The 25940-nt window shown below is 34.6% G+C and overlaps 1 protein-coding gene across 2 annotated transcripts in view; it reads left to right on the top strand.

Moving 5' to 3' along the window:
- LOC122746476 (MOB-like protein phocein) overlaps positions 1-25706 on the top strand; it is a 71525-nt gene extending 45819 nt beyond the window's left edge. For both annotated transcript variants that reach the window (XM_043992101.1, XM_043992098.1), the window contains 7 exons: positions 1142-1204; positions 9017-9117; positions 13474-13516; positions 13732-13818; positions 17434-17513; positions 19713-19824; positions 19956-25706. In XM_043992101.1, coding sequence (XP_043848036.1) covers positions 1142-1204; positions 9017-9117; positions 13474-13516; positions 13732-13818; positions 17434-17513; positions 19713-19824; positions 19956-20087 — 618 coding nt within the window. In that variant the 3' untranslated portion in view covers positions 20088-25706. The remainder of the gene's footprint in view (positions 1-1141; positions 1205-9016; positions 9118-13473; positions 13517-13731; positions 13819-17433; positions 17514-19712; positions 19825-19955) is intronic.
- The last annotated feature ends 234 nt before the right edge of the window (positions 25707-25940 follow it).

Below are 25940 nucleotides of genomic sequence, written 5' to 3'. Positions count from 1 at the left end.
ATTAGTATTCTTTTGTGCCATATTATATATTATTTTTGTGTAATTATATATTATTTTTGTATTATATATATATTTAATTCTAAAGATTGATATTTTTGTCAGGGAAATCACCTTTTAAGCACAAGTATTTTATACTAGCTTTTTAAAAAAATATTTTGAAGGACAAAAAAGTACATTAAAATTACTTTGTATTTATTTCACATACATTTTGTATTGACTTATCTATATGCATATTTTTTCCTGTAATATGTAAGCTTTTTTAGAACAATAAGTTTATTTTTTTCTTTGCATTCCCAGTGCCTCCTAAGTGTTTTGTACATAGTAGTTAATTAACAAATAATGAATGAATAAATGAATATTTTGTGCTAACCCATGAAGGAAGAATTATTGCAACACAGCTTTTTTTGGTGTCACTTTAGTAATTTGGTTTCATTACAATTAGATGATCACTGTATTTTTTTTTTTTTAGTGAGGCAATTGGGGTTAAGTGACTTGCCCAGGGTCACACAGCTAGTAAGTGTTAAGTGTCTGAGGCTGGATCTGAACTCAGGTACTCCTGACTCCAGGGCCGGTGCTCTATCCACTGCACCATCTAGCTGCCCGATGATCACTGTATTTTAATGGAGTTGGTTGTTTGCTTTAGAAATCCAGAACCAAAAAAAAATCCTGAACATTCTTTGGAATTGGAATAATACCATCTTAAGGGATTCTTCTACTTTGTATTTATATAACAATACATTTACCTATTACTACATAGCCTTTGATCAGGGAAAACCAATATACTCAATTAGCTGTATTTGTAACTGATTTGAATGGTTATACAGGTATTAGCCCCTGGAAATATTTTAAAGATAACTCCTTGAAGTGTTAAGCTTCCATAGCATTAAATATTTTATTTTAACCTATTAATTCATAATTCAGTAAGACTTTTCTCAGAGTATGTGTTTAGGAATTTGGGAAAAAGGAATATAATTTGCTTTAAGAAGAAGCAAAAATCTTCCTGTTCATTTGAAAGCATTATATAAAATTCTTAAAATGTTTTTCTGATTTCCATATTGTAAAGTCTTCTCCCCTCTCTAGTATGATAGATGTTGAAATGTAAAGTTGAAATGACCATCCTTAATTTTTATTCTTTTCATAGGATTTCTATAATTGGCCTGATGAATCCTTTGATGAAATGGACAGCACATTAGCTGTTCAACAGGTAGGAAATATTTTCTTCTAGGATACTAACAACTTTGTGACCTACAAACTTCTTTCAATATGTATCATATCTATCTTTAAAATTTTTACTATAAACTTAGTAACAGGAGTAAGGGTTGAACCTGTTATTTTATTGGAATAGGAAACTCTCAGATGAGGGAACTCCCTGGTGCAGTAGTGATTCTTTTGAAAAATATAAAATAAACAGTGGAATAAATATGAAATAAATCTTCAGAAAAATAATAAAAAAACCAGAACTATTAACATTTTGATTGGAAGAGTTATATGCATTTTAACCAAATTATGCTATTATTTATTCTGTCCTTTTCTGAATCTATACATGAATATATTTTGCTGTTTTGTCAGTTCTTAACTTATGGTTGTTGTCAATGTAGATCTTTTCTTATGCTAACATAATATAGTATCAGTTCACGTGTCTTTCCATATTTCTTTGTATTCATAGTTATTTTTTGTTTGTTTTTGTTTTTTTGGAGGCAATCAGGGTTAAGTGACTTACACAGGGTCAACAGCTAGTAAGTATCTGGTCTGATTTGAACTCAGATCTTCCTAACTTCAGGGCCAGTGCTCTATCCATTGCACCCATAGTAGCTGCTCCTATAGTAATTTTTTATAGCACAATAATACTCCATTACATTAATATCCCATAATTTGGATATCAATTTTCCAACCATTGGACATATGAATGAATTTCCAGTTTTTTGTTTTGGGTTTGTTTGTTGTGACAAAGCAGCTATGGATATTTTTATATAAATAGATAGTCTCTTCCATTGTGATAATATCTATAGACTAGTCTCAGAAATGGAATCATTAGGTCAGAGGGTTTGGTCATTTTTGTTATTGTGTACTGCCAGAAATGCCAAAAAATTTTCATTAATTTCCGGTTCCACCAACAATGTAATTGTTAATTTAGAGCCCTACTTAACCTAGACATTGCCAGTTTTGACTATTTTAGTTACTTTGGTTGTCTTAAAGCTTTTTTTTCCTTTGTACTGTTCTCTTTATAAAATTACAAATTTAATACAAATATGCAAAACCAAAAACATTGTGTATTACACTGTACATTTCTTTTTTTTGTGGGGCAATGAGGGTTAAGTGACTTGCCCAGGGTCACACAGCTAGCAAGTGTCCAGTGTCTGAGGCCAGATTTGAACTCGGATCCTCCTGAATCCAGGGGTGGTGCTTTATCTACTGCGCCACCAAGCTGCCCCCAACTCTGTACATTTCTGTTATTTAGTGTTTAAAAGTAAATATTATTCAAAAGTGACAGAATTATCCTATTTTTTTTCATATCCCCTCTGAACATTTTTTCTTTGTTGTCTGTTTTTCAGATTAATTAGCATTTTTCAACCTGTCTTTGTAAACTCTGCTTAACCACAAACCAAATTTCATTAAAATTCATGTAACTATTATAGAAAGTATATTCGTTTTAAACTTTTGTCAGAGGAGGGCAGCTAGGTGGTGCAGTGGATAAAGCACCAGCCCTGGATCCAGGAGTACCTGAGTTCAAATCCAGCCTCAGACACTTGACACTTAGTAGCTGTGTGACCCTGGGCAAGTCACTTAACCCCCCATTGCCCCGAAAAAAAAAAACCAAAAAACTTTTGTCAGCCACTGTTTTGTTTCAAGTTGTCAGACTGAATTCACTATGAATCAGTCAATCCATTAAAAAAACCATTTATTAAGCACCTACTTTATGTCAGGCATTGTTCTAAATGCTGAAGATACAAAGAAAGGTAAAAGCCCCTGCTCTTGAAGAGTGCATATCTAGGGGTGGCTTACTAGCTGTGTGACCCTGGGCAAGTCACTTAACCCCCATTGCCCCGCAAAAAAAATAAAAAACAACAAAAAAAAGAGTGCATATATAATGGGGGAGGCATCATGAAAATAACAAAAATAACAAAAAGCCCCATGACAATAACAAAAATAATAAAGCAAATAAAAGTTGTATGATACCTATTAGGAATATCCAAAATTTGCCTAAAATTGCTCAATCTCTTTGATAGAGTAGAGGAGATTATATATACTAAGATATAGAATTTAAATAGTTATGTTATACACTGCATGTGTAAGTGCATTAGAGTTTATTTACATTTTGTTTGAGCTTTCATCATTGAGCCCTTGTTAAGAAACAGTTTTGTATTCCTGTGTAAATATATTGGGATTCTTCTATAACCTATAGAATATATACTTTGGTTAAATCTATTTGCATATATGTAAAAATTATTATATCCCTAGCTAATTCCCCGAGATTTTTTTGGTTAAAACAACAAAAACAACAATAATAATAACAGCTAGCATTGATATAGAAAAATGCTTTACAAAAACTATCTCATTTTATCCTCACAACATTTTGTCATCACAGCAACCCTGAGAGGTAGATGATAAGTGTCTCCATTTTACAGATGGGGAAGTTGAGGCAGATAGCCTTTAAGTGATGGCCTAGGAACACAAGGCTGATAAGTAACTGTGGTTGGATTTGAACCCATTGTTTTTCCTAACTCCAGACCCAGCACTCTATCTATTGTGCCTGGTAGCTGCCTTTGTTTTTTTGTTTATTTATTTATTTATTCATTCATTAGTTCATTCATGCATCCATTCATTCATTCATACATTTTTTTTTGGTGAGGCAGTTGGGGTTAAGTGACTTGCCCAGGGTCACACAGCCAGTAAGTGTCAAGTGTCTGAGACTGGATTTGAACTCAGGTCCTCCTGAATCTAGGGCCGGTGCTTTATCCACTGTGCCACCTAGCTGCCCCACTGCCTTAGTTTATAAAAGAAAAATATAGTAAGGATTTCTGTGTACTCAATTGGTTATGAATTTCTAGTGAAGTTCATTAAAGATTTGATTTAGAGATGAGCCAAGTTTTTAGAAGCAAAAATTCCATCATCTGAAGATCTCTTCTTTCAAGAAGGTGTTTCTTCTGTTCTTCACATTTATGTCCTATGGTCAAAAGCTTTTGGTATAAAAAGTACAGGTATAATTCATTCTTTGTAGGTATAATACCTCTTCCATTCATGGCTGCTGCTGTTGTTTGTTGTTAATGAGAACCTTAAACTCAGATAACTCAAAGGTTCTTTGCCTCCTGTCCATGAACTTTTTTTATTGTTTTAATATTTTGATAACTCTTTCAGTATAACTGTTTTCTTGTACAGTCTTATGTATTTTACCCTGTTCATTTAAAAGCATCCTGAAGTCTGTAGTCTTCACCATGTTGCCAAAGAAAGGGGTCTATGACACACAAAAGTTTAAGAATTCCTTCTTTAACTACATGTGTTATGTTATTAGAAACTCATATTAACAGTATAGAAAAGAAGTTATCACTAATGAGTATTCCTGCTCAATGGCTATATATTTATGTCTCATTAAACCAATGAACATTTATTGAATTCAGTGAGCCACCAGGTGTGTTTGGCACTGTGTGGTAGGCCCCATGGGCAATTCTGAGACCCTGGGTAAGTCACTTAAGTGTTTTCATAGTCAGTTTTCTTGTCTCCAAAATAGGGATAATGCCAGTAGTAGCTCTACTACAAAGTGGCTCTTGTGAGGATTAAATGAGATAATGCAAATGTCAGTTATTATATTTAAAATTTAAGGCATCACCCTGCCAAGACTTGTGTAGGCTTAGGGAAAAAAAGGGATAATTTAGTTTAGCACTACCTCTTTACTACCCCTATTCCTCTTCTTCCCACATGCTATACATTCCTCTGTAGTAAGAATATTTTGGATTTGTAAATTATTTTTAGAAAGATGAATAAAGTTCAGCTTATTGTTACTTGGCCTTGTATCACCTAAAATGATTATAAAAAACTGTAATAGAAATATTTTTAATGTAAAATTATCTACTGTCTTATATATCATCAGTTTCTACACACAGATAACAAATAATACTGTGTGAATCTAGAATTCAAGAGCAAGGTGCATTTTTATCTCTGGGAGGCCTGCTGTTTTCCTGCTAGAAAATAGGATAATTCAAAGTAGCCCTATATTGTAGATTTCTGCTTTTTTACCTTTTTTTTTTTTTTTTTGTGGGGCAATGGGGGTTAAGTGACTTGCCCAGGGTCACACAGCTAGTAAGTGTCCAGTGTCTAAGGCCGGATTTGAACTCAGGTACTCCTGACTCCAGGGCCGGTGCTCTATCCACTGCGCCACCTTGCTGCCCCTGCTTTTTTACTTTTGACATGATCAGCTGAAATGTTCTTGCCTTCACCAAGCCTGGAAGAAGTGGAAGTAGATTAGACATTGATAGTGAAGTAACAGCCCATCATAACTTGGTGTGTTGGAGTGGTACTTTACAGAGTTTAATAAAAAACAAAAATAAAGCCTGTAAGAAAAAGAAATATATATTAAAATAGTCATAAGTATGGGGGCAGCTAGGTGACGCAGTGGATAAAGCACCAGCCCTGGGTTCAGGAGTACCTGAGTTCAAATCTGGCCTCAGACACTTGACACTTACTAGCTGTGTGACCCTGGGCAAGTCACTTAACCCTCATTGCCCAGCAAAAAAAAAAAAAGACAAAATAGTCATAAGTATAAGGATAACATTTTTATAAAGTGACTAGATTAAATGTTTTGAAGAATTTAGACATATCTCTGCTAATAAGTATAGAAGAAGCAAAATTAATGCTTTTGTTAAGATATAGGAAATATTTTTGGCATCAGCAAATTTATATTGTAGCTAATACTAAAAATAAAAAATGTTGTTGGTAATAGCAATACTACAGAATCTGACAAGATTACAAAGTAAATAGCACAGTTAGAATGACAAATAGTACAAAATTCAGAACATTTTCAGGGATTGGCCAGGTATTGTTTGGGATTCTTCCAAGAATATATCTTCTTTTTTTTTTCTTGGTGAGGTAATTGGAGTTAAGTGACTTGCCCAGGGTCACAGCTAGTAAGTGTCAAGTGTCTGAGGCCAGATTTGAACTCAGGTCTTCTTGAATCCAGGGAGGACTGTGACAGCACTATCCACTCTATCTAGCTGCCCCTCAAGAATATATATTATGCAGTATGGAAGTAAGGCACTTGAGTAGCAAGGCTCTGATTTTTTAATTTGTTTCCCTTGCTTCAGCTCCTTCCATCTTTTGGAACATTGGAAGGAAACTGGTCTGTGTTTAGAAATAAACCAAATCAAGAACTAAACTTAGGTGAAAGAGTAGAGGATTTTTTTTTTCTCTTTTGGGCAATCTTTTTTCAGAATTCCATGAAGGTGATACAAATGAAGCAATAAAGGAAGCAGAAACTGATGAAAGTTAACAGTCTAGAAAATGATTAAAGTCACATATAGGAAATTTTATCTAGTGAAATTTTCCCTGGTATTTTTTCCCTCCACAAAATGAGGGGGTTTTATATCTAGTTGAAATTCTTCCAAACTCCTAGAACATAGCTTTATTTATTTTATTATTCATTTCAATTTTATAAATATTTATTTAGTGCTATTCTAATTACTGGAGGTATAAAGATGAAAAATTATAGTACCTAACCTCTAGGAAATAAAATCAAGTATTTCTATCTATAATATTAATGGTTTCTTCATTCATTGGGTGTAGTGGTATATGTCTGTTTCTGGGGAGATTGAGGGTGGAGTGCTTGAGTTTGGGACTTTTGAGGTACAGTAGAGCTAAAGTCTAGTGGGTATTAAGACCGGCATTAATATAGTGAGTCCTCTAGGAGCAGAGGGTCACCATGCTGCCTAAAGAGAAGTGAACTGGCCCATGTCAGAAAAACAGAACATAAAAATCTCTCTGCTGATCAGTATTGGGATTAGACTTGTGAGAAGCCACTGTACTGGCATCCTGAGTGAAATGTGACCACTCTGAAAACAAATTTCTTTTTAATGTTTTTTCTTTCCTTATACACTGTCAGAAACTGGGATACCAGATTCTTTAAACTTCAGCAGCTTAGATACATTTGTAACAAGTGTCTTTTAATGATATTTTACACTTAATTCCATTAGTAAATTTATGTTCAGAAAAAACTATACCTTAAATTTATTTATATATTTATTTAATATTTATATATTTTCTATATATTCATATTTATACATTATGTATTTTTATGACCTTGATCAAACAATTTCTCTGTATAAGGTTTTTATTTTTTTGAAAGAAAAGGAGGAAAAAGCATTGCATATATTTCAGGTCTTCAAATTTATTTTTTCTTGATTTAAAAATTTTTATATTTTATCCTGGCCTTCAAAAAGCTTATAGTTTAGTGGAGGAAATAAAATTAACTTATGTGAAAGAGTGAGTATGTGTGTATGTGTTTGCTAAAATGTGTTGTAATAGACCATAGTATCAAAATACTTAAGAGAAAAGGGATTTCTTTGGGAGTTAATATGGTAAGGAGAGGCTTCATGGAAGACCTTGAAGATTGGGTAGAATTTGGGTAGGAGCATGGAAGAAGAAAGGACATTACAGTATGAGACAAGAGAAAGGGAAGGAGAGCTAGAAGAGCAAAGTCATAGAAGCAAGAATAAGCATAGGGGTTTTTTTGTTTGCTTTTTGTTTGTTTGTGGGTTTTTTGTTTGTTTGTTTTTGAGGCATAGTAATTAAGACCAGCCTAACTAGAGCAAAGTTTTTTTGTTGTTGTTCTTGGGGGTTTTTTTTGTTTGTTTTTTTTTAGTGAGGCAATTGGGGTTAAGTGACTTGCCCAGGGTCACACAGCTAGTAAGTGTTGTGTTGTGTCTGAGGCCGGATTTGAACTCAGGTACTCCTGACTCCAGGGCCGGTGCTCTATCCACTGCGCCATCTAGCTGCCCCTAGAGCAAAGTTTTAGGAAGCAATGAGAACTAAAGTTGGATAGGTATAGGAGAATCGGGTCTTGGAGGATTTTATCAGGTTTTGGAGGATTTTGAAAACTAGACAGAACAGTTTAATTAGGTAGGAATTGTGGAATCATTGAAAGATTTTTAGCAGGGTTATGATGATGAAGGTAATAGTTTAGGAAGATGAGTCTGGCAGTAATAGGAAATATGGATAGAAGGAAGGGAGAACATGAAGTCAGGAAATGTGTTACTGTCCAGTTTAATTACTTGGTGAAATAATTAATGTAGGTGTTCTGTGTTAAACTCAAGACTATCCTTCAAGTTTAAGAATATCTGCAAATCCTAGACTGACTATGTTATACCAAATTCAATCTTAATACTGATTCAGTGTTAACTATACTATAGAACTATAATTTACCTGTGTAATTTCATTTGAACAGAGTTTGTCTTCTTTTTTTAACTTTTAATTGAAGTGGCTAAGTGACCGTATACCTTATAATTTCTTATTACCTTCTACCATATTACATAATCTAAAACTCATATTCAGTTGAAAATGATTTTCAATTTCATTCCCAGTTCCAGTTCTGATAAATATTTTGTCTATATTAGAACTCAATTTCCAGTATCATAAAATGTTTGAAATATATTCAAGAATTAGCTTCTTTGCGTGGCAGTTACTGTATTGACTTTGGGTTATTATTGATTGTGGACTATATACTTCATTTCTCATATAAAAGTGAAGCATTTAAAAATGTCTGAAATGTCAAAAATACATATATATTTTTTTCTTAGTGCAGTTTATTTTTTAAACATAAAAGTATTTTATTATTTTCTAGTTACATGTAGAAATAGTTTTCAACATTTGTTTTTATAAGATTGCTAGTTTCAAATTTTTCTCCCTCCCCCCTCCCCAAGACAGCAAGCAATCTGAATCTGATAAGTTATATAATACATATATATATATTTAAAATGAAAATTGACATGCCATATTTAATTTAGATAACATTTAGGCTTTTTGTTCATAGTATATTCAACAGAACATAAGGGCAGACTGTTCCAATATTGACAAAATTCTTGAACCACCTGAAGGCCAAGATGAAGGTGTATGGAAATATGAACATTTAAGGTAGGAAATTAATATTACTGTTTTTATTTGCTGGACTTCTACTAAATGCCTTTTAGTAATACTGATCCAGTGTTAACTATACTGTAGAGCTATAATTTATCTGTGTAATTAGAAACTTAAAATGGCAAATGGCAAATTTTTTCTATCTTTTAGTAATCTCACTTTTGGCATTCACTCTATCAGTATTGTTCAGAACAAGTAAGGCAGCTGAACTTGGTTTCAGAAAGAGTTAATAGATTGTTTTCTCAAGGACTTGCTCCAACACACTGCTAAATTTTTGGGCTTGACATTTATCCTTTTTAAAAATACATTGTTTCAATTATTATAATCCATAAGAATATTTCTAGTTTCCTCATATTTTTTTTTCCCCTCTTTTTAAGTATCTGGTAACTTTTTTTTTTTTTTAGTGAGGCAATGGGGGTTAAGTTACTTGCCCAAGGTCACACAGCTAGTAAGTGTTAAGTGTCTGAGGCTGGATTTGAACTCAGGTACTCCTGATTCCAGGGCCGGTGCTCTATCCACTGCACCACCTAGCTGCCCCCTGGTAACTTTTTAATAGCATGCCCTTGCCATTCTTCATTGTCTTTTGACTTTGTGGACTCTGTAAATGCAAGTTTTTTTTTGTTTTTTTTGCAGGGCAATTAGGGTTAAGTGACTTGGCTAGGGTCACACAGCTAGTAAGTGTCAAGTGTCTGAGGCCAAATTTGAACTCAGGGCCTCCTGGATCCAGGGCCAGTGCTTTATCCACTGTGCCATCTGTCTGCTCTCTGAATGCAAGTTTTGATAGAATTTTAGCATAAGGAATTCTCAAATCTTTAAAATGTTCTTTGGATGAAGAGAGTGACAGCTATTGGAACATTTTTGGGGGTGGTAGTGTGATCATCGCTGTGTTATGAAGTTGCTAGGCTTAATCCTTAAATTACTGATTTTTAAATTCAGGTTGGAGTTTGGGCTGGGAAGTTTGGGTTAGGAGTTAAAATTAGAGAGTGGCATGAGGCATTTTCTTTAAAATGGCCTTTTGGTTGACCTATGTTATGATTAGAGGTGATATTATGACCTCCCCTTAACTAAATAGGTGCTATATCTGCCCATGATGACTTCTTTTTTTTTTTTTTTTTGGGTGGGCAATGAGGGTTAAGTGAGGCAGTTGGGGTTAAGTGACTTGCCCAGGGTCACACAGCTGGTAAGTGTTAAGTGTCTGAGGCCAAATTTGAACTCAGGTCCTCCTAAATCCAGGGCTGGTGCTCTACCCACTGCGCCACCAAGCTGCCCCTCCCCCCCCCCATGACTTCTTAATTAATTAATTAATTAATTTTTTTGCGGGGCAATAGGGGTTAAATGACTTGCCCAGGGTCACACAGCCAATAAGTGTCAAGTGTCTGAGACCGGATTTGAACTCAGGAACTCCTGAATCCAGGGCCAGTGCTCTACCCACTGCGCCACCAAGCTGCCCCTCCCCCCCCCCCCATGACTTCTTAATATAGACAAACGCTTTTTCTTCTTGTTGTCACTCAATTATTTAGGGTAAGATTTTTTCCCCCTAACCTCAAAGTACTCTATTTCAATAGATTAAGACATTTCAGTATTCTGTGCCTGTTTTTCTTGGTTAAGTTACTTTACTACACATTTCCCTGTTTTCTTCTTTCAAAAAAATGAGTCTACCTTAATCTTCAGAGTTATTGAAACATGTAGGTTTATTCAATCACTGTCTCTTTTTTACTAAGGTAGAACATTTTCCTATATTCCTTAATTCATCCTCATAGTTGTAGCACGATGGTAAATCAATATAAAAGAAAAGGAAAAAAAGGCTGTTTTACTTATTTAATTGCCAGTGTTCTTCTTCTTTTTGTTTTTGTTTTTGTTTTTGTTTTTTGCAGGGCAATGAGGGTTAAGTGACTTGCCCAGGGTCACACAGCTAGTAAGTGTCAAGTGTCTGAGGCTGGATTTGAACTCAGGTACTCCCGAATCCAGGGCCGGTGCTTCACCACTGCGCCATCTAGCTGCCCCGCCAGTGTTCTTCTTAAGAAAAAGGAGTCCATCTTTTGTTTGTTGGATTCTTATTTTACATACTCTAGATTTATTTTTTTAAGTTTATTTCTTTGCTTTATTAAATGGGTAATTCAAAATAGAATTCTCATTTATGGTCTATTCACCAAGTGCTATTATTCTTTTTAAAAACAATACTAAACAATGGTTTTTCAATATTCTGTACATTCAGAGAATGTCTCTTTAGTGTGTCTTAAAAACGTTTCAGGGGTAGGAGCTTTCTTTTTGAATTTGATGCGTTGGGACATTGCTTGTTGCTAGTCATTTAACAATGCTGATTTTACATGATGTTGATGAAGCTTAAGTTACAAGTTCTATTCCAGCAAAGGCTAGTTAAATTCACTATATTCCATGGCCACAGATTGCAACTCATACTTTAGTCTTGACTATTTGGTCATAAGAGGAACCACATGAGAGACTGACTATTCCATAGAACCTATGACCACTACTGGCAATATGACTCAAATCACATAATACAAATAGTAGTTTAAATATGTGCCTTTTTAAAAAATACCAAGGATAGTGCTATTATTATTATTTTTTGGGGGGGGGGCAATGAGGATTAAGTGACTTGCCCAGGGTCACACAGCTAGCAAGTGTCAAGTGTCTGAGGCCGAATTAGAACTCAGGTCCTCCTGAATCCAGGGCTGGTGCTTTATCTATTGCACCACCTAGCTGCCCCGCTATCATTATTATTATTATTATTATTAAGAATCTGGAAAGGAAATAGGTTTAAGATCACCTGAATATTTGATCCTTTCTTTTCCTTTATCTTCTTGGATTGGCTAGTAGTGTCATTATGGTGGTATTCCTAACTTAAAGTGAATCAAGATACTTCTTGCTGCTATTTAATGATGTTCTTGCATGGTATTAATGAGACTTAGGCTTACTTCTGTTACTGGGTGATTTTTTTTTAAGCTATGTTGCATTTTTATTTTAGATGTTTTTCTTTAACTTTCTATAATACTAGCATTACACTTCTAGGGAACCAAAGTCTTTAAAAAAAATTAAGTTCATGATGGCAATATAAATATCTTTTTTGAGACAGTGAACTAAAACTTATTAAATAACCATTTGTTTTTTTCTTCTGGGGATAATCAGTTTTTTGGTAGCTGAAAATAGGATATATATGTGGCTTATTACTACTTAAATAACAATTCTTCAGCTACCAGTGTATGTAGAAAATGATACTCTGATTGTATTGGTAAATTTTCTCTTATGATAGATAGTTCATAGATCATAAGTTTAGAGGGAAAGGGGAGACTCACTGTCATAGCTTTAGGAGGTTAAGAAGGATTGTAATTGGGGGCAGCTAGATGGAGCAGTGGTTAAAGCACCGGCCCAGGATTCAGGAGTACCTGAGTTCAAATCCGGCCTCAGACACTTGACACTTAGTAGCTGTGTGACCATGGGTCACTTAACCCCCATTGCCTTAAAAAAAAAAAAAAAAAAAAGGAAGGATTGTAATTGTTATGTAACGATTGTGTTTTGAACTGTAACTAAATAGGTGAAAAGGAAATATTTTAGAACTTGGTAGATTATATAGCAATTTGTTTACTTCTTTATACGTTATTTTCAATTTTTATAATAATTATAATATGTAACCTATGTTACAGTTAAGAATAAATGAGATAGGGGCAGCTAGGTGGCGCAGTGGATAGAGCACCGGCCCCGGATTCAGGAGGACCTGAGTTCAAATCCGGCCTCAGACACTTAACACTTACAAGCTGTGTGACCCTGGGCAAGTCACTTAACCCCAATTGTCTCACTTAAAAAAACAAAAACAAAAACAAAAAGAATAAATGAGATAGGGGCAGCTAGGTGGCGCAGTGGATAGAGCACCGGCCCCGGATTCAGGAGGACCTGAGTTCAAATCCGGCCTCAGACACTTAACACTTACAAGCTGTGTGACCCTGGGCAAGTCACTTAACCCCAATTGTCTCACTTAAAAAAACAAAAACAAAAACAAAAAGAATAAATGAGATAGGGGCAGCTAGGTGGCGCAGTAGATAGAACACTGGTCCTGGAGTCAGGAGTACCTAAGTTCAAATCTGACCTCAGATGATTGACACTTACTAGCTGTGTGACCCTGGGCAAGTCACTTAGCCCCAATTGCCTCACCAAAAAAAAATAAAAAGAATAAATGAGATATATGTGAAGTACTTTGAGTTCCTAGGAAGAAATGTGTTATTTGAACTGTAGTGGTGGTGATAGTGTTACTCTGTTGTTGTTAAAAGTATAATGTTAAATTAAACATTATCTTTGGAAAAGAAAAGATTAGTGTTTTCATTTATGTATTTACATTTTCAGGCAATTCTGCCTGGAGCTAAATGGACTTGCTGTTAAACTTCAGGTAATTTTTTGTTCAAATATTTTTTTAGTTTTTTATTTTTCAATTGTAATCTTTGTGAAAGTGTTTATACTTTTTCTCTATATTTGTAACCTACTGTGATTACAGAGGGTTATTCACAATTTTAAATTGCTCTCTCTTGGAATCTTACACAGACTTTGAGTAATTGCCATTTTATTGTGATTACATATTAAGACTAAGTACAAATATTTTAACAGAGTGAGTGCCATCCAGATACATGTACTCAGATGACGGCAACTGAACAATGGATTTTTCTTTGTGCAGCTCATAAAACTCCAAAAGAGGTGAGAGTTTACTTTGAAAGAATTAGAGTGATTGGATATAGCTTTATATAATTTAGCTCCTTCAATTAAATTAATGGGCAGTAAAGTTGTATAAATAGTAAAAAGTTAGATACATCTTTAAATGTAACTGCTTACACTCAATTTAATAAATATTAAGCACTTAAAGTTTCAAGGCACAGTGCTAGAATACAAAACTAGGAATACAAAAACAAAAATTATAGTCTTTGCCCTCAAGGAGCTTACATTCTGCTGATACTTGGAATTCTTTCATCTATCAAGACTACCAAGGTTTTTTGTGACTTCTTCGTAATTGTCATTTGAACCATAATAAATGGTCTTCAGCCACATTAGTAGTGAGATTTATAGATGTAGTAAATGACTGTTAGTTCTGTTTTTTGTATACTGTAATGATCTAAATAATATTCAGAATCTACTGAAAACAGGTGACATGATGGATGAGCTGCAACTCATGAGATCTTCCTTTTGTAAGAATAGAGTGATTTGATACTTTATATACTTATTAAATAAGAGTGAACCACTTCTTTTGAGTTTTGTAAAATCATGAAAGTAATTTTTCTTCATGTAGTATATACATTGAAATCTTCCATATCACTACTGGATCTTGCAATGAAAAGTCTTCAGAATCTTTATCCTTATCTGTACGTACTTATAATTGTTCATTGCATCTTTTTGACAGGCAGACTTTGAGGGCTAACTTTAGAGTTGTCAGTCAATAATGCTCTTTGGCAGCTTTGAGAACCCGAAAGCAAAGGACTACTTTATTTTGCATCTATAATGTTTGTTTTGAAGAGGGAAAAATTCTCTAAAATATGATGTTTGAAGTACTTGTTTTATTGAGTAGTTCTTGTTAAGAAGGCTGATTTCTTTCATAGTGTTGTCACATCCTTTGAACTGATGATAAACCTAAAGAAAACAGAGGTCAAATAACTGGCCCATATCTAGATAAACCTACACACAGCAGACATTTTCATTGGTAGTACAGAACTAAAAGTTTTCACTGAGTCTTGACCCTTAGTCATTCTAGTGGACAGTAATTTTAAAAAATATATTAGAAAATCAAGGTTGCTGTGTCCTTTAATAGCTAGAAAAGACAAGACAGAGTTCAGAGCCAGTTTAAGTTTCACACTAGGTTAAGGGTCTTCAGAATGGATGTTGTTGGGATATCCTAGAGGTGTCATGTCTGGCTTCTTTAAAATCTTCATAGCTTAATGTTACATGGTAAAATGAGATCGCTGCTAAAGAGGTCCTGTAAACAACTAATCTAATCAGTATTGGAACTCTACTTGCTACCCTTCTGAATGAAATGTGTGGAAAATGGGTAAAAGCAAGAGTTCTCTACTGTGTGGTAAAGAGTGCTTTTAAACAGTATGTGAAAAAACACTTAAAGGATAGGTAGAAGAGCTTCATCATAGGCTGTGGTGTAGTTGTGGGTAGGGTCTACCAGCAAAGAACAGTGGCAGGGAAAATAGGAACCATGTGGTAACTTAACTGCTCTGAAGCAAAGGCATTAGTTAGATTCTGAGATGATGAGCCAGAGGAACAAATGGTGCTCATTTTGTAAATAGTGACTTCATTGCCAAAGGACAGTTTTTGTGTGCATTGTGGAAATGAATGCTATTTTTATGACTTTAGTCATATTTATGCTTATACTATCATTGCATCAATTTTAATTGTGAAGGATGACAGTATATTTGGAAAAATGTATGTTATTTGATTAAACAGTAGGTATGACACTTTACTAGGCATATAGAGCTTATGGATTTGTGAAGAAATTAATATTCCTTTTATGTGAATATGCACACAAAGATAGCTGTTTACCATAGTGCCAGCAGCATTTAAACAGCTGGTGGTTTCCGAATAGCAGGGTTTGGGGTTTTTTTTTTTTGTTGTTTTGTTTTTTAGTGAGGCAATTGGGGTTAAGTGACTTGCCCAGGGTCACACAGCTAGTAAGTCTTAAGTGTCTGAGGCCGGATTTGCACTCAGGTACTCCTGACTTCAGGGCCGGTGCTCTATCCACTGTGCCACCTAGCTGCCCTGAGCAGGGTTTTTTGTTGTTGTTGTTGGGGGTTTTTTTTTGGCAGGGCTATGGGAGTTAAGTGACTTGCCCAGGGTCACACAGCTAGTAAGTGTGTGTTAAGTGTCTGAGGCCAAATTTGAACTCAGGTACTCCTGAATCCAGGGCCGGTGCTTTATCTACTGCACCACCTAGCTGCCCCCCAAATAGCAGTTTTAAAGGCACATTTTGCTCTTAAAAATACTATGTCAGGGGCAGCTAGGTGGTGCAGTGGATAGAGTACCGGCCCTGGAGTCAGGAGGACCTGAGTTCAAATTTGGCCTTAGACACTTAACACTTAGAAGCTGTGTGACCCTGGGCAAGTCACTTAACCCCAATTGCCTCACAACCCCCCCAAAAAAATACTGTGTCTACTCAGTAGAACCACAATTATGGTTGCTGTTTCTTTTACCCTAGTTTCAATCTTTTCTTATGGTTGGCACGCTTGGGTCCCTGCTTGGCTTTTCTTTCTCCATCTTTCTTACTCTTTGTTTTTCTATCTGCCCTTTGGAAGACTGGAGAACCCTAGGGTCGTAGATTTGAGCTGGAAGTGAACTCAGAGGCCTTCTAGTCCATTTCCCTCATCTTACATATGAGGAAACTGAGGTCCAGAGATAAGTGACTTGCCCAGGTCACCCAAGTAGGAAGGCAACTGAGATTCAAACTTAGGTCTTGTCACTCCCAAGTTCAGCACTTTCCCCTCATTGCTATGCTACCTTATTCTGTCCAAAAGGTTTTATTGGCAGTAGCAAGGGTAAAAAAAACTATGACAGGATAGGTTTCAGTGTTCCGAATATGATATGTATGGTATAGAAGAGCTTTTTAGGTTGTAATATAAAGAATCTATGGTGCTAGCCACAACCCATTAAAATCCAGTAATCGCCAGTGGGGTGGGGCAGAAAGTAGAATTCAGCAGATGATGTCTAGGGGTTGGGGTTTCTGGGACAAATTAGGGAGTATCCACAGGATATGAGAGTAAAGTAATAGGGATGGGGAAAGTATAGTTAGAAGAGATGCCTCAGGCAATGTGATACACTGAAAAGAACTTTGGACCCTGAGTTAAGAGATCTGATTGTGTTCTTGGCTAAGTCATTCTGTTTATCTGAGCCTTCTTTCTCATCTGTGACAGGAAGAGATCTGATAAGATGAAGAGGTTAAGATGTTCTTTTAAGATTCCTTTCATCTCTAAAATTCTTGAGACAAATCTCGAGGACTAGATTGAGGCAGGAAAGTAGTGGTGGGGAGGAACAAGGAAGAAGAGTTTGTCTTGGAGAAGTCTAAGATTAGCATATTAAAGTATTGTGTACTAAAATAGCAGTTCATTGGCATTTTCCAATCTGATTCTGCCACCAAGAATTCAACAGATTTTTATTATGCACCTATTGTTTACCAGACATTGTTTCTAACTGAATTATTGTAGACTTTTCCTTTGCATATGCTTTGTTATTTGGAATAGGAAAAGACTTGCTTGGCCTTTGGTACGTGTTGAATAAATATATAGAGTTGTTTGGTGATGCAGTTTTGTACTTTTTCTTTTGTAGTGTCCTGCTATAGACTACACTAGGCACACGCTTGATGGTGCTGCATGTCTTCTGAATAGCAATAAATATTTCCCTAGCAGGTAAAACTCTTAAATATGGTGCTATTTAATTTCTATGTTATTTAAAAAAACTTTAAAATATTTTAATGAGTATCAGATTGTTAATATATTGCATTTTTTACTCAATGATATTTCTGGCACAGTATGTCTCAAGTTATTCAGATTCAGTCATATGTTTAAAACCAAAGGAACTAATTACAAAGTAGAAGTGGTGTTGGCAACATATGATTGACATCCAGACTAATTTTCAGTAGCATATCTCTGCCATTTTACTCCATTTTAGCTGCTTTTGAGGCCATTCCAGAAGAAGAGGGGTTGATTATCTTGAGATGCCATTTTGGTTGCTGACTTTACTTTTTAAATCTTGGCTATACCTTTAGAATTGGAAAATCTTAGAAGTTCATTTCTGGTTCTAAGTGTAAAAGTATCATTAAATATTACAGTAAAAATGAATAATTTGGGAGATGACATGTTCTGCTTTATAACAGCAAGCCTTCATTGTATTTATTTTCAAGTAGGTGGATTTACTAATAATTTTTAAATCTTAATATAATTATAAGGAGTTAATATAAAATATGCAAAGCCAACAATCTGGAAATTCACTAAAAAGTACTTTTTTTTTAATAAAGATACTTTCTTTACCTTTGTATCTGAAATAAAAGGGTAGTTCAGATTTATGATGCCAGTTTTTTAAGTCATGAAAATGTGGTTTTTTTCCTTAAAGAAAAAAGATGAAACTAATACCTTTTCATTGTTACTAATTACTGGAAAAAGTGAACAAAGTGTTAAAGTACTAAATGGAGTTATAAACTGTTAATTCATTTTTAATATATCATATTAAAATCTTAAAACTTTTAGCAATATCTTATAAGTTTCTGAGTAGTAGTAATTGAGTGAGGTAAAAAGATAACTGGATTGACAAATCAAGAGATATGGCTTCTAATCCTGATTGTTATGAATTATAGATTTGTGATTTGAAGCATATTATTTCACTTCCCTGGATCTTTGCTGATGCTTTTGTAAAATGAGGGAAGTGAAGGTGACCCTGGACAAGTCACTTAACTTCTCAGGGCTCCAGGCATCTCTCTCTCTTTTTTTCTTCCATATAAATATTTTATTATTTTCCAGTTACATTTCAAGATAATTTTCAACATTTGTTTTTATAAGATTTCTAGTTTGAAACTTTTCTCCATCCCTCCTCTCCCTACCCCCTCCCCAAGACAGCAAGTAATCTGATATGTTATATATGTACAATCACATTGAACATATTTCTGCATTAGTCATGTAATGAGAGAAGAATCAGAGCAAAAAGGAAAAACCTCAAAAAAGAAAAACAACAACAACAAAAACAATAGAAATAGTATGGTTCAATCTGCATCCAGATTCAACCCTTCTTTTTTTTTTTTCCTGGATTTGGAGAGCATTTTCCATCATAAGTCCTTTGAAACTATCTTGGACCATTGTATTGCTGAGAAGAATCAAGTCTATCACAGTTGATCAACACACAATGTTGTTAGGGGCAGCTAGGTGGCACATTGGATAGAGCACTGGCCCTGGAGTCAGGAGTACCTGAGTTCAAATCTGGCCTCAGACACAACACTTACTAGCTGTGTGACTCTGGGCAAGTCATTTAACCCCAATTGCCTCACTAAAAAATAAAAACAAAACAAAACCAAAAAAACCACACAATGTTGTTGATACAGTGTACAATGTTCTCCTGGTTCTGCTCATCTCACTCATCATCAGTTCATGCAAGTCTTTCCAGGTTTCTCTGAAATCTGTCCAGGCATCTCTTGAGGGCTGTAGCAGATCTGTTGCTGCTCTGCTTTCCTAGCCTGATTTTCCTTATCAAAAGCTCCCTAACAATGATGAAATCATAGATCTGGACCATGGATTCTAGTCATGGTGGTCTGAGGATACATGGAGTATCTATCTTATGCATAAAGGAGTGTTAGGTAAATTTTGGAATAAGATTAATCCTACTTAAGAGTAAAACCTGTTATGGTGAACATTTGCTGTGTGTTCATTGGAAAAATTTAATATATAACTTTTTTAGGTTATACTATTATTAACATTGCTATTTCCTCACAGAATCCCTATTCACATCATATGAAACACTAGAATTTTGTGGAATAAAGTTTGGGAAATGCTAGGCAGGTGGACTCAATGGTCCATTCCAACTCTGTGATTTCATTATTTCTGTTTTTTCTATTTTTATAGAGTTAGCATAAAGGAGTCATCTGTAGCCAAACTAGGATCAGTATGCCGTAGGATTTACAGAATATTTTCACATGCATATTTTCATCATCGGCAAATATTTGATGAATATGAGGTAAGTATGTTACTCTGTGTTGCTGATGGCTATTTAATCAAATGGTGATAGTTTTGTGGTGGTGGTGGCATGCATTTCTATTGGTTTTGTTTTGGGGTTACAAATTAAATTTTTTTTTCTCCATTCCACAGAATGAAACATTTTTGTGTCACCGATTTACTAAATTTGTGATGAAATATAATTTGATGTCTAAGGATAACCTGATTGTACCAATTTTGGAAGAGGAAGTGCAGAATTCAGTGTCTGGGGAAAGTGAAGCATGATGGGAATCATACATAAAAATGTACTGAACACATAATTAACATTAATTATGTACTGTATATATCATTTTAGACACTTCAATCATGTATCCGTATTATGGCTTCTTTGTTTAGTATAGTTTTGTATGCTGTGTGTTGCCTTTTAAAATGGGAAAGACTTTAAGTTATTCATGAGCTGTATATTCACCAATGTGGCACTCATGGTTTTTAAATAAGATTAGTATTATCTGTTTATAATGCCTGTTAATAAAAAGAATTTACAATTCTGTAAAATTGCTGCTAAACAATCATTGGATCACAATCCTCATCAAACAAATCTATCAAAAATAGATGAGTGAGCTTTAGGTTTCACATAAGCCATTTACTAATGAAATAGCAACATTTCCCCTTAGTTTTGCGTCCTAAATTTAGAATACTCTAGGAAATTCCACATAATACAGTTCAGACTAAAATGTTAACTCATTTTAAAAAAGCTGTTTCCATGGTCTCCTTATGAATTTTGACATACATATATGAAGATTATTTGTATATCCAAATGTAAAAGCAAGTGAGTGTTATTAATACTAAAATATTAATCTTACTCTGCTACACAAAATATACTCTGGGCCAGCATACTTGAAAGCTGTATGTTTTCCTGAATTTACCTTTCTGTAATAGTGGACTATAAGAAGTTTTGCATACATCATGGTAATGATGCTAAGGCAAATAAATGCTTCTTCCAATGAAACCCCTTTCTTTCCTACCTCTTTCCCTTGATCCCCTCACCAAAAAAACTTCTCCAGGCTACCATGAATTATTAGTATCAAGATGTATATTTAACTGTATCTGTATTAATTGCCTACAGATTATACCTCATATTAACATTCATATTACACTACAGGAAAAATGTACTGGCATAGTTTCTCTTTTTTTTTCCTTTGGTGGAATTATTATAATTAAATATTTGGAAAACTTTAGTCTTTAAAGTAAGTTTGAATATTTCTATTAGTAATATTAATCTCTTTTTCCATCTAGACGATATTTAGATAGGGATAGAAAAGTAATATCGCATTCTCCTCCCCCTTCCAAAAAAAGCTCATATTTGAATTGTGTGTGCATGTGAGATTATTTGCAATAATTCACAGGATTCATGAGTGCTACTTAATAGTGTTGCACTGGTTGGACCTCTTTAAATTGATATGCCTTGAGGATAGAACTTCAAATTTGATAGTATGAGTGGTATAACTAAATACAGTCTTTTAAAAAGCACTTTTCTTATTTTTATCTTATTTTATAGAAGCATTAAAACATAGGGTTTAAGAGAGTGTACAGACAGTGAAGAAAATATCTAAACACAGACTTGGGCAGTTTTAAGGAGAGAAAAAATATTTTTGAATGTAAAAGTTAGGGTTGTTTGGAAATAAAAGTGAAATGCATTCATTTTTGTATCACCATTTCTTTGTAACTTGAGGCTAAACTTTATATAATATTGTTATAAGATGTACAATGAGGAAATATGAGATCGTAGAGAGTGTTTATGTAGAGATTTTTCCTTTTAAAATCCACCTTTTGTTCAGATGTACTTGACTGACAGTATGTTCTAGGAGTTAGGTCATTTTTTTATGAAAATATTTTGTTCCACCTGTAGTTCTATCTTTTATTATGTATGTGATAAAAAGATTAGCTTTGTAGTTTTACATTTTTTTTTAATCTCACTACAAACCAACTAAAGTAGTAAAATTGCTAAATTTGGGGGGAAAGAAGTGCACTTCTAGTTAATAAATGTAGTATAGCTGTTTACCTTAGCAAGGAACATCCTAATGAATTTCTGTTGCTTGATTCATCTCTTGGTGACAGTTTTGAATTAAGGCAGTGACTAAGAGAGGTGACCTAATAACATATATACTTAATATTTTCAGTAGTATAGCTCACTGCCCTGGGGAAATAACTAAGGCTCTTTTTCCATTTATTCCATCTTTCATATACTGTATGTTTGGAGTTGATCCTAAAAAATCGAAATTCAAACAAAATCCTACAATAGTTTGTCTTGCTTTTGTATTCATATTAACATCTCATTCATATATGTTGTACTGTGAAGTTGATTTATTATACTATGTAACCTGAGTATAAAAGACTTAAGTGAAACGGTTTCTATTTCTTTTCTTGATGTTGTTTACTGGATTTATTTTAAAATGTATGTGTACGTTTGGGGCAGCGTGTAGTAGATAGAGCACTGGCCCTGGATCGAGGAGGACCTGAGTTCAAATCCAACCTCAGACACCTGACACTAGCTGTGTGACCCTGGGCAAGTCACTTAAGCCTCATTGCCCAGCCAAAACAAAACAAAACAAAAATGTATGTGTACTTTTGAGGTACTTACTACGAGAATTTAATGAGCCTGGCAAACCATTGATTTGTATAGTAAGTGTTTTACAAGGAAAATTTGTGAACTTAAGGCCCTATGTGATAGGGAAATTGGATTCCATTTTGTCTTTGAATTATGTTGTAAAGGTCAAGAGGTTAAAATTAAATTTCTCACTTTGCATACTGGAATATTTAGCCATGTGGCTTCCTTTTCTCTTTATCTTCTGTCATGTCTGAGAAAGTAGATGACTTCTGATAATTTATGTTTCTACAAGTGATGAATTCTAGTTCTGTGCAGTATTTCTCTTTTTTCTAATTTAAGGTGTTGATTTTACATGGCTAGTAAAGTTTTTCAGTTCTGTTATATGAGATACACCTAAATTCTGTTTGTTGTTCAGTCATTTCAGTCATGTCTGACTCTCGGTGACCCTATTTGAAGTTTTCTTGGTAAGGATACTGGGGTGGTTTGCCATTTCCTTCTCCATCTCATTTTACAGATGAGGAAACTGAGGCAAACAGGCTTAAGTGTCTTACTAGGGTCACACAGCTAGTAAGTGTCTGAGGCTGGATTTGAACTCAAGTCTTCCCTGACTCCAAGCCTAGCGTTCTATCCTCTGAGCTACTTAACTGACCTGAATTCTGTAGAAACAACATTAAAGCTAATGGAATATTAATTGTAAGGGTTATTTTACCTTTGGTTTATTAAGAGGTTTTTTTTTTTAAAGACAATATTGGTCCTAGTGATACTTTGACCCACACAAAAACAGTTTTATTCTTTCAATTTTTCTGTGTGTTTTAGTTGATAAGAACTAAATGATAGTAATCTCTTTTCTAAAAAGTCAAATCAGGAACCATAACTTTTTTTTTTTTTTTTTGCGGAGCAATGAGGGTTAAGTGACTTGCCCAGGATAACACAGCTAGTAAGTGTCAGATGTCTGAGGCCGGATTTGAAGTCAGGTCCTCCTGAATCCAGGCCCGGTGCTTTATCCACTGTGCCACCTAGCTGCCCCCCGGAATCATAACTTTTTAAGGCAACCTTATTGTTTTACCTTTACCCCCAAATATCTTTAAACCTGTGGGCATAATTATAATTTAGCATTTATTTGGTAGCTTTTCTTAATCAGAATTTTGCAAATGATTGACATTTAATTTGAGACCTTTGATTAATTGTAGAAGGGCCAGTTGGAAGGTATAGAACTTAAATGTTTTGTATTTTTTGTCATGCTTTTGCTGGAAATATTTATAAAATTTTAAGTCTATAACTAACAGCTTTAGAAATACTTCAGTTTTGCAACTGCTTGTTGCTCCTTCAAGCTTCTTAGTTTATTTCTACCATGTAGTATAAGCTTTATGTTAGAAATACTAGAGTTGGCTTTCATTTTTAGTTTGAAGCATTTTAATTGATAGTTGTTTGAGTACAGCCATATTTGTTGCAATACTGTTGACTAGTTCAGTGAATTTTCTGAAACAAGTCAGGAAGAACATCAAATTAACTGAATAGTCTTTATCGATCAGTGTCCTGGTTATATTGTGAACATACAGTGCTACCAAGTAAATCCACTAGAGGGTACTCACTCCACAAAGTGGAAACTCATCTTTTAAAATTTAGAGGGCCTCTTTGTGTACTTGGAACTATGCATCTTCCTGTAGTATTTTATTTTAAGTGTCTGATGTTGTTTTTATTTCTCCACTTGTTATGCACAATTTTTTATATCAAGTGCAAGAACAAATAATGGAGTTGAATGAATAGAAGACCAAATTTGCTTAAGTATTGTGAATTTACAAAAGATGAGCACATATGCTACAATATTAACACTATAATCTACATTTCTCAGTAGTTCCAAAATTTATGAAAAATGTCCATTTTCAAAAACCATTTCTGTTTTTTAAAACAACATAGAATTTTACCTTTTCTAGATTTCTCTGATAGATGGTAAGAGCATGTCATGGCCTTCTCACAAGTAATATTTTCTTTTATTTGCTGCCGTTTTTCAAGGACAAGGGTTATATAAGCAACTTTTACTATAACTCATAACTTTTGAATTCTTTTCTTAAGTTACAGTTGTGTAACATTTAACTTTCTAATAACTAATGAGGGATTTTGGGGGGCCTTATTTGTGACTATTGTGTGAGATAATAAAGGGACTTTTAAAATAGCAATGACTTGTGTATAGGAATGCTTATTATCCTTCATTTGCTGATTTAAAGGATTCTTCCTGTGTTGCTTTTGTTTTATAGTTTAATAGGAATTATGAAACTCTATAAGGAAGGAAATTCACTCACTTTTTTGCTTGGGTTTAGATGGCAGGTAATAGGCTCCTTGTGTTTTGAAAATAAAATGCTATTTTTATCTCCCTTCTTCATCCCTATTAATCTACCTTTTAAAATTTGAGGTCATTTTCATATATGATAAAAAATTAGTCTTCCTTTGATTTTTTTTTTAGTGAGGCAATTGGGGTTAAGTGACTTGCCCAGGGTCACATAGCTAGTAAGTGTTAAGTGTCTGAGGCCGGATTTGAACTCAGGTACTCCTGACTCCAGGGCCGGTGCTCTATCCACTGCGCCATCTAGCTGCCCCCCTTCCTTTGATTTTGAAAAATATTTCTGACTATTCTTGGATTTGGTAACTTTTGGGGGGGGGTAATAAAACTAATTTGTAAAGCACATCTTTATAGAAACACATAAAAATTATAATAATGGATGCACATTGTGCCTGATGTCTTGTAGGTATTGAACTGGTAATCATACCTACCCAAGTTCTAAGGAGTTAGCATTAGCCCCCATGCTGGTGCTGATATCTTGAGCCATGGGAGCATCCTGGAGGCTAAACTGCTGTTGCCATCTTTTTTGCCTCTTTCTCCTAGTTGCTGCTTTGACAGAGGGATTTCCCCTATCACCTTCCTTCTGTCAAATCTGTGTTTAATCTAAATCCTCCCTGTTCCAGTTAATAAAAATAATTTCATTGGTGTAAGAAACTCCCATTGAGGAGACTGCTGTTGTACCAGTGCAAATGATTCATTGCTCTGCAACTCATAGTCTTGGTAGGTCTCTGGGTTAATTCATTTTCTCAGTCACACAGTGAGTCTACGAGAGGCAGGACTTAAACTCAGGTCTTCTCTTTATTTCTAGCCACAGCATCTCTCTGCCTCTTTTTGTTCTATTACTGGTGAAGATCAAGAACAGTTGATTACCTTGCTTTATATGGGTACCATTAATTCATATACTTGAAGATCATTATTAAATCACCCCCTTCTGTCTACCCCCACTGAATAATACTAGTCTTCAAATTCTGTCCATAATTATCAGTTGCCAAATATTTGGTAATCTCTTCATCTCTCTCAAAAGATTCTCCATGTTCTTTTTGTCTGTGGATCCTTGAAATGGACTTTACTATGGGAAGTACTAGCCATTGTTGACACCAGCACTGCTTTTTATTTCTTACATATTATGCCTCCCCATATCTTGTATGTGATTTTCCTGATTTTTTTTTTTTTGGTGGGGCAATGGGGGTTA

This window comes from Dromiciops gliroides, chromosome 3, assembly GCF_019393635.1.
Source record: "Dromiciops gliroides isolate mDroGli1 chromosome 3, mDroGli1.pri, whole genome shotgun sequence".
Classification (NCBI taxonomy): domain Eukaryota; kingdom Metazoa; phylum Chordata; class Mammalia; order Microbiotheria; family Microbiotheriidae; genus Dromiciops; species Dromiciops gliroides.
The sequence above is the reverse complement of the archived record's forward strand: the minus strand, read 5'-3'. Positions and strand labels throughout refer to the sequence as shown.